Source organism: Crocuta crocuta, unplaced genomic scaffold (genome assembly GCF_008692635.1).
Source record: "Crocuta crocuta isolate KB4526 unplaced genomic scaffold, BGI_CrCroc_1.0 scaffold675, whole genome shotgun sequence".
NCBI classification, from domain to species: Eukaryota; Metazoa; Chordata; class Mammalia; order Carnivora; family Hyaenidae; genus Crocuta; species Crocuta crocuta.
In genome coordinates this window covers 1,186,406-1,195,612 of record NW_027528796.1, presented here as the reverse complement: position 1 = coordinate 1,195,612, position 9,207 = coordinate 1,186,406, and the positions used below count along the sequence as shown (strand labels likewise).

The following is a 9,207-nucleotide window of genomic DNA, read 5'->3' as shown; positions in this document are numbered from 1 at the left end:
GGGCCTGCGGCGACCGCGCTCTCCCTCTGCCTTTAGGGGACGATTGCGGAGCTGAGGGTGCGCGGGGACCCGCGGGTGAGCCCCCTGCACTGTCTGGAAGAGGACGACGACGACAGCGGTGGGGTGAGTGGCCGCGGCCCCACGGAGGCCCCCCGGGCGGAGGGCCCAGGGCCGGCGGGGCCGGGGCTCCCAGGGGGTCTGGAAAGGTCTCCTTTGAAGGGTGTCATTTGGGTTCCAAGATCCTGGGATGACATTTTCGCTCACCCCCAACCTCAGAAAGCGGTGCGGGTTGGTCACTGGCTCCCTCCTTCTTCCTGCAAACCCAGGTGTCCGGAGACTTCGGCAGCGGGCAGGAGGGCCCGGAGCAGCCGGTGAGTTGTGCGCCGCCCGCCCGGGGCCCCGTCGGCGACCTGAGGACACGCTCCCAGCGGGACTCGGGAGCGCGCCCCCTTACTTCTGTCACAGGGGATTTAGAATTCTGAGTCTAAGCCCCCGTCGGATCTCGGGGGCGACAGCGAGCTCTGTGCACGCGTCGCGTCGGCGGGGCCACAGAGGAAAGTGGGTGGCGTCACAGCGAGGAGGTTTCCGGAGGCCGAATCCGAGCCCTCCCGTTGCCCCGTCCCAGGGCTCGGCCCCGAGGGCCGGGACAGGCAGAGTGCTGAGCTCCACCCGCTCAAGGGGTGCTGGGGACCCCCATGGCCCGCAGCGGCCGGAGCGGCCCCGGGAGGCGGCCCAGCAGGCCCCCGCTCGCAGCAGGCCTCAGTGCGCGGAGCCTGACGGGGCTCCTGACGCCCTTGACCAGATGCAGGCTGGCTCTGGGCGCTCGCCCCTCGCCCGCCGAGCTCCCGTGCGTACCAGGGTGCCTTGGGCCGCTGCATGGGAGTGCAGAGAGCCCCTGGAAACGTATCCGAGCTGTGCCGGGGCCACGGCGTGAAATGCCACAGCTCTGCGGCCCCTCTTAGTGGGCTAGATGAGTGGCCGGCCCAGGGCGGGTCCGCCCCGTGGCCCACAGTACTCGACCCAGGAACCCACGCCCGGCCAGGCTCCCGTGAGGAAATTGGGCCGGTCACTTAGGGCGACAGCAGAGGAACCGGGCCACGGCCCGTGCAGGGTGGCCGGGCAGGGGCACGAGCGGCTTGCAGGGGCCCCTGCCTTCTCTCTGTGGCCTCCACCCTGTCACGCTCAGTGGCTCAGGAATGTGGGGGGCCAGCCGGGGCTTGGGGGTCCCCAGGGCCCTTCTGTCATCTGTGGGTTTGGGGCCTCAGAGAGGCCTGGTGTCCGGCTCCGGGCCCCCCAGCCCTCAGGCCTCAAAGACATGCCAGTCACTGGGTGCTTAGAGCTGCACGGCTCACCAGGAAGCTCCTGGCCGACGTGGGGTGGGCGGGTGCAGGAAGCGTCTGGACTGTGTACTTGAATGTCAGCTTGTGCCCGTGTCCCTGAGGCTCCAGGGTGGCCCTGGGGATCAGGAAGACGTGCTTTCAGAGCAGAACCGGCCTTGTCTCCTCAAGAGTGGGTGCAAATCACCCTCCCTGGCCATGCGGTCCACTGGTCATGACCCCCACTGAGAATAGGTGGAGGCCACAAGCCATCTGTGCTGTGAAATGCCCTCGGGGTCAGGTCCTGACCCCAAGGAAAGGCCAGGGCTCTCAAGGGTCACCCCGGGGCTGCGTGGGGCCCCGCATAAGCAGAGTGGGCGCTGGCCTGTCCCCTGTGCACTGGGTACCTGCAGGCTGGGGTGCCCTGGGGCTCACGGGCCGGGACCCCTCCCCGTGGCTGCTGAGGGGGAAGCAGCTGTGGAGACTCCCATCTTCAAGAACCGGTGCAGACCGCAGACCGCAGACCGCGAGGGTCATGACCTGGCAGGCCGGCCCATACACGAGCCACGGGACATCTGTGTCTGCCGAACAAGGGCCTTGTCTCCCCCTCTCACCTTGCCAGGGTCCGTCCCCAAAGCCCAGCCTCCCCGAGGCTCCACCGGTCACTTCTCCGCCCTTGGCTGGAGGCAGGAACGTGGAAGATTCCAGAACTGAAGAAATTGAGGAAGAAGCCACAATGTCTTCATTGGGAGGTAAAACTGTTTACTGGTGGGATGTGTGTGTGCGTGAGTGGTGTGTGCATGCGAGTGGTGTGTGTGCAAGAGTTGTGTGAGCAATGTGCACGTGTGAGCGATATGTGTGTCAGTGGCATGCGTGTGTCAGTCGTGTGCATGGCTGGCGAGGGGCTCCAGGGTGTCACACACATGCCCAGACTGGGGAGTGGTCGGCGCGTGGCTGCAGGAGTCAGGGCAGAGTCGCCGCGTGGCCTTCCTTCCGTGTCCCGTCCCCGGTGCCGGCGGGCCGGTGGGCCGTCCTGTGCGCAGGCTCGCTCAGAGGATGTGAGATTTAGTTCTGAAGGATAACAAATCGTTGTACAAATTGTCCAACGAATCGTGGAATGCCGTGGGTCAGCATTTGCCGTTGGGGACTCTTCCCGGTGGCTTTGGGGGTCTGCTGCCCGGGGGTGCTGCCGTGGACCTGCCGTGGCTGGGCTACTGAAAATGGAGTGTCAGCATGTCAGCTGTCTGTCACTGCCAACAGATTGCCACGAATTTGGCCACTGGGAGGGCGCTCGTGTCTCGATTCGTGTCCCGGGGCCATGACCTCTCTCTCCTCATGTTCCGAGGGCTGTGTCATCACTCACCTCGCGTCCCGGGGCCGTGGCCTCTCCCACAGGCCCCCCAGGGATGGGCTTCCTGCTCACTCAGGCTGTGGGCAGAATCCACCTCTGCGGGCTGAGGCCCCGGGTCCTAACCGCGGCGGCCAGCGACCGTCTCCCCTTCTTGGGCCGCCCGCGCCCCCCGTTCCCGGCCACTCCCGNACCGTCTCCCCTTCTTGGGCCCCCCGCCCCCCCCGTTCCCGGCCACTCCCGCGTCTTCGGAGCCAGCCCCGGCGGGTGGGGTCCTTCTCGCGCTCTGAATGTCTGACCCTCCCCTCCCGCCTCTTCTGTTCTGGGGCCTCGTGCGGTGAATGGGTCGTACCCCAATAATATGAGATCGTCTCCCCACCTGCAAGTCAGCTATTGGGTAACCTGCAGCCGCCGCCTCCAGGGGGCCTTCCCAGCAGCGCCCAGACTGGTGTCCAGTGACCAAGGCCAGCAAGCTCAGGGGCTCCGCCTTCCGTACTTATGTGCAGAGTAGAAAAGTATGTAGACGTTTGTTTTTATTTTAGAGAAAGGCGTTTATTGCTTTTTAAAAATTACTGGAATAACACATGCTCATCGCCGCCTTAGAAACTGAGAAACAGGTGCGCCTGGGTGGCTTAGTCGGTTAAGCGTCCGACTTTCGCTTAGGTCATGATCTCGCGGTTCGTGGGTTCGAGCCCTGCGTCGGGCTCTGTGCTGACTGCCAGCTCAGAGCCTGGAGCCCGTTTCAGTCTGTGACTCCCTCTCTCTCTGACCCTCCCCTGCTCACGCTGTCTCTCTCTCTCTCTCTCTCCTAGAAATAAATAAAACATTAAAAAAAAAAAAAGAAACTGAGAAACAGACAACATAAGGAGGGACTTGATGTTGGTGCCCCAGGGCCCCGCTATTCACGTTCTGCGTGCCCTTCCTCCAAGGACCTAGTTTTGGCGTTTGTCACGAACGTGCTTCCCAAGGGCTCAGCCACGCTGGAAGAGGCTGGTGAAGAGTCTGGCCCCTCAGAGTCCTGAGTGACGGGCTCGGGCCCCACCAGCGTCACACGCTCAGCCCAGCCTCCTCCCCACTGTGCGCTGTGGCCTGGGCTCCCCGTCCAGGGCCATCCCGGGACCCCTTGGGAGCAGCCCTGATGGGCCTGGGGTCACTTTTTGTTTTTGTGTTTAGTATAATCGGCATACAATAAAGGGCACGTATTTAAAACATGCAAGGTGATCAGTTTTGAGCTGTCTGCTGTCACTGTAGATGCTGGTGTTTTCTAGAATGTTCCATACATGGAAGCGCACACTCTGCCTTCCTGGCCGGATTCATTCGCTCCACACCATCGTGCTGACACTCAGCAAGGTGTAATTCTGCACTGTTGGTTCAGGGCTATTTCACCATGTGGAAGGACACTCACCTGACAGTGCACCTTTGTGTCCTTCCCAGTGTGGGGCTGTCCCAGCTAACGGTGCCGTGGGCTCCAGGGTAAGCCTCTGCAGCGGCACCTGCTGCCGTGTCTCCCCGCTCGACGCCTCGGGGTGGAACGGCGGGGCCACGGGACGGGTGTGTGTCCGCCGTGGAAGTAGTGGTGGACCACGTTCCCCACGGTTCTGGGCCCCCCAGGCGTGCGCATGTGCCATCGCCGGCGTCCCTGAAGGTACATGGGCGGCTCAAGGCCGCGTGATTGCCTCCCCCTGATGACTGGTGGCACGGCGTCTTTCCGTGCGCCCGTTCGGCCTCCGAGCGCTGTCGTCCGTGCAGAATCTGTTGAGATCTTAGCGGCTGACTGCCTTCTGGGCGCCCAGTTCTGAGAGCTCTCCGTGTTGGGGATGGGACTCCGTATCAGGTGTCTGTCTGCAAGTACTTTTTCAGTCTGTAGCTTATCTTTCCGTTTTCTTGACCGCGCCTGTGCGGGAGCAGAACAGATTGGTTTTTAATTTTGCTGAAACTCAGTGTCTGAGTTTGTTCACGTGTGGATCTCAGTTGTGGGGTCATAGCTGAGAAGTCTGTGCCGCCCAGGGTCCCAGGGGCTTCCTGGCGTGTTCCGGTAGCGTTCCGGCTTGGGGTTTTGCATTTTGTTCCGTGCCCCACTTTGAGTTAGGTTTCTGTGTGACAGGAAGCGCGGCTGCCCGTCCAGCACCATTTATCGAAAAGACGGTCTTTTTCTCCTGCTGAGTTGCCCGTGTGCCTGGGTTGGAAATCAGCCGTCCGTGTGAGGAGACTGTTTCCGGACTCGGCTCTGTTCCGTGGGTCTGTCCTCACAGCCGTCCGCTCACTGTGGCCCCGTAAGAAGCGTGGGGGTGACACCGCACCAGCCCTCCGCACCTGCTCTTCCTCAGCGCGGCGCACCCGGTGTGCGGTTTCTGCGCAGGCGCGGGCGGAGCGCCTCTGTAGGCCGGTCCCGCGGGGCCCGCAGATGCTGAACCGGCTTCAAACACGGTCTCCCTCCTTTGCTTTCTCCTATCGGGGTTTTTGCAGTTTCAGTGTTGGCTGAGGCAGAGGTTTCCAATCTGCCTTAAGTCATGCTGGTATGTGGGATACCGGCCTGCGAGGCGCGCGCCCCCTGCTGACGGCCGCGGGGACGGGGCTGACCTGGGACCCTCCGTAGTGGGCGGGGTCTGGCTGCGGTCCCAGGGTCATCCAGGAGGCTCTGGCGGGCGCTGGCCGGGCTGTGGTCAAGGGCATGGATGCGGCTCCGATTTCTTCTGAGTCTGGTTGGGGAGGCTGGTGTGGGCCCAGTCTGCGCGCCCATCCGTGTTCAGCTAAAGGGCCTCAGCGCCCAGCCGTGCAGTCCCTGCGCCCAGCCCGCCGCACCGTCAGGGCGCCTGGCCCACCCCGGGAGGGGGCGGCAATTCCCCCCAAGCCCCCTCAGAAAACGAGGGCCTCAGAGCGCGTGAGCTCCCTGTCACCGAGCTGCCTGAGCGGGCTGACCGCTGGAGGAGGGATTGGGGGAACGGCCCGAGTTCACCCCACAAAGGGGAAGGTGCCCACCCTGACTGGCCTGGGCTGACCAGGGCGAGCCGACAGCCCGTGCTGCACGCACTCGCGCCCCGTGGCTTCTCGTCTGCGCGGTGGCTGTCCCGAAGCCCTGGGCCCTGCAGGCCTGACAGGCCGGATGTGGCCCGCGCCTCCCGGGGTCTGGAACCTCCACTGTCAGCCATCCCCAGAAGGAGGCTACCAAGGACATCGTGGGGCCAGTGCAGGCGCTTGAACGTGGGCCGTGTGTTCAGTCACCGCGTGTAACCACGCGAACGATCCTGAATGTGACCATCTGGTTGTCAGGAAACGTCCTCATTCTGGGGAAGAGTTGTGGTAAATGCAACAAACTGCTGTGGTTCAGCAAGAGAAGAAATGTGTGTGCATGTGAGTGTGTGCACATGAGTGTGTGTACACGTGTGTGTGTGTGTGTGTGTCTGCGTGCGTGTGCACGAGGTGTGGGGACTGCGCCCTGGAGCTGCAGGCAGCCTGGGGCCGGGGGGGGGCGGTGAGCCCAGCCGGAGCAGGGGCCGGGCTCCCAGGGATGACGGCTTCCTCTGCCTCCCCCAGCTTGGACCCTCCCTGGCTCAGACTCTGTCACCGCTTGGAACGTTCAGAGCCCTGGGGGCAGCCTGGAAGAGGTGAGGCCCCTCCCTTGACCCCAGGGGACCTGGGTGCAGCTCCTGCTGCTGTACCCCTTCCTCTGTGGCCCTCCTGTGCCCGCGGGGTGTCGGGAGCCCCCTCCTGTGCCCACGGGGTGTCGGGAGCCCCCTCCTGTGCCCGCGGGGTATCGGGAGCCCCCCTCCTGTGCCCGTGGGGTGCCGGGAGCCCCCCTCCTGTGCCCGCAGGATGCCCCCCTCCTGTGCCCGCGGGGTGGCAGGAGCCCCCCTCCTTTGCCTGTGGTGCGGGGACCACGTGGCAGGGATGACCAGGCGGGGCCCCGCTGGCAGCAGTGCCCACCGTGTGCCCCATACATGTCACGTCCACTGCATGTCCCGCGTGATGCGCAGCTCAGCCTGAGACCCGGGAGGGCGCAGCCGCGGACCCCCAGCCTGTGCCCTCTCCTCTTTGTCCCCAGGCTCCTGCGGGCCCTGCAGCGCAGAACCCCGATGCACAGCCTATACCCGGCCCACAGGGCCCCCCAGGACCCCCAGGGCCACCGGGGAAGGATGGTGTCCCCGGAAAGGACGGTGAGCCGGTGAGTCCATCTTCCCCGGGTTGGGCCGGGGGAGGGGCTTGGGCGGGAGGGGGAGGTGGGACTGAGGTGGCCGAGAAGCAGGTCCCCAGTGGAGACCTCAGGGTGGCCCAGACTTGAGGCAGCTTCCTGCCCTGGGGAGACGGAGGGTGGTCAGCAAGGCGGGGGGTGGTCAGCGAGGTGGGGGGCCATCAGGGATTGGGGGCGGTCAGCAATGCAGAGGATGGTCAGCGAGGCCCCGCAGGGCCAGCCGGCACTGGGAGGGAGGCTGTCCACACTGACACACAGCTGTTCTCCATGGGGCCTGGGCTGTGGCTCCATTTCCGCATTCGGATCGGGGTGGGGTCAGGTCTCCGTGTGGGCATTTGTGTGACTCTGTCGCTAGCGGCCCTCCCGCACACTCCAGGGTGGTCCCGGGGAAGACGGGATCCTGTAAGTTCACTTCTCTTTCGCGGCCGGTGCGTCTGTGGTATTTGTGTGAGACCCTCAGGCTTCGTCACCCTGTGACACTCTGTAAACTCAACACGGTGCAAACGCATTTAGCCTCGAACGCAACTTTGCTTTTGTTGAGAAAATAGAAGTCTAACTGTTGATAGAAAAATACTAAGTTATGCGTACGTATTGAGAAGTTTAGGCTAACTACTAGGAGGAAAAGGAAAAGGAAGAAATAAAAAAGATATAGCTTCCAAATACTTAGAAAAACACATAGCAAAGAAATAGGAAGTGTATTTGTGGGTTGGGGAGGGGGTGCAGCCCATAGCTGGGGCAGGGGGTCCGTGCAGACCGACCAGCAGTCACAACAGATGAGAGCTTCTATCTTTAAAACTCTGTTTGAATCTTTAAAAATTCGCAAATGCCATTTCCGAGAAGCATAACACAGCACGAGAAGGTTGCTAGTTAACATTCGGGAAATAGGGGCGCCTGGGGGCTCAGTCGGTTAAGCATCGGACTTCAGCTCAGGTCATGATCTCATAGTTTGTGAGTTCGAGCCCCGCGTCGGGCCCTGTGCTGACGGCTGGGAGCCTGGAGCTGCTTCAGATTCTGTGTGCCCCTCTCTCTGCCCCTCCCCTGCTCATGCTCTGTCTCTCTTTCAAAAAATTAAATAAAAACATTAAGGGAAAAAAATAGAAGATCCAGAAATAACACCCTGACAAGCGGTCAGGGGGGCAGGCCACTGACTAACCCCAGATGGCCCACATTCACGTTGAAAACATTCGAGTGGACAGAAAGGGATATTTCCTGACCCTGGACAGTCCCTAATTAACCTGGTGGGGGAGTCACTCGTGGGAGTACCAGTGGCGCCTGCGGAAAATCAGCCTGTGTCGGCCTGGCAGGGCCTGGGGCGTCCGGGACCCAAAGGACGCCAGGGACAGCTTGCTCTGGGCAAACACACCTCAGTGTCTACGCTGATGAGCCCCACAGCGTGCGTGCACACTCCCGCACACGGAAGCCTCCTGCTTCCTCCAGGGGCAAGTGTGCAGGCACGCTGTCCGCAGTCCCCTACACAGGCACACGCATGTGTGGGGCAGGCGCACATGTGCATGTATGGACAGGCACACGCATGTGCGGGGCAGGCGCACGCATATGTATGCATAGGGCAGACATGCGTGGGGCTGGCACACATGTGCGGGGCAGGCACACACACATATGTATAGGGCACACACACGCACAGGGCAGGCACACACACGTGCAGGGCGCGCACACACATGTACGGGGCAGAGCGCCAGTGTCTGGTGAAGATGTCCACGGGGAAGCCACGGGTCACATTTGTGTAGCTGCGCCCAGCCCCGTGTGGCGACCCCCGGGTCAGGCCCCGCCCACACCCCCGGGTCAGGCCCCGCGTGGGCAGCGTCTGCCCCGGGTCCTGCACGATGCCCTCCGTCCGGCCTGCCTGTCTCAGCGCCGTGGGTGGTGGCAGCACGGAGCGGCCTCCTCCCTGACCCAGCGGATGGTCCTTGTCTTCCAGGGTGACCCTGGGCCGCAGGGCTTCCCCGGGACCCCCGGAGACGTGGGCCCCAAGGGCGAGAAGGTGAGAGTCTGAGCTGTCTGGGTCTCAGTTCGCGTGCGTTACGCTCTCGAGCCCTGGCCACAGGGAGGGCCGCACACCCTGAGGTGACTGCTGTCTTACATCCCCAGGGGGACCCTGGGGCCGGGCCAAGAGGACCCCCAGGACCCCAGGGGCCTCCGGGGCCACCAGGACCCTCCTTCAGACACGACAGGCTGGTGAGTCCTGGTGCCACCTCAACAGCAGGGGGGGCGCCTGCGGCCCCGGGAGGGACCCTCCATCCCCTGCCTGGACCCAGACCCGCCTTCCGGGAGGGTGTCCAGGCCCGGGAGTCCTCCCTGCCTGCTGGGTCACAGGAGGGGGGGAGACTGCAGGGTGG

At 63.4% G+C, this 9,207-nt stretch overlaps 2 protein-coding genes across 2 annotated transcripts in view; one reads left to right on the top strand and one right to left on the bottom strand.

Annotated features, from left to right (window-relative positions):
• The window catches only part of SLC19A1 (solute carrier family 19 member 1), a 98,146-nt gene that overhangs the window by 43,040 nt on the left and 45,899 nt on the right, over window positions 1–9,207 (bottom strand). The window lies entirely within an intron of this gene.
• The window catches only part of COL18A1 (collagen type XVIII alpha 1 chain), a 50,303-nt gene that overhangs the window by 18,658 nt on the left and 22,438 nt on the right, over window positions 1–9,207 (top strand). Inside the window, 8 exon segments of the mRNA XM_077755351.1 lie at window positions 37–123; window positions 327–371; window positions 1,939–2,068; window positions 6,199–6,269; window positions 6,707–6,826; window positions 7,230–7,259; window positions 8,790–8,852; window positions 8,960–9,046. Of these exon segments, the coding sequence (XP_077611477.1) occupies window positions 37–123; window positions 327–371; window positions 1,939–2,068; window positions 6,199–6,269; window positions 6,707–6,826; window positions 7,230–7,259; window positions 8,790–8,852; window positions 8,960–9,046 (633 nt within the window).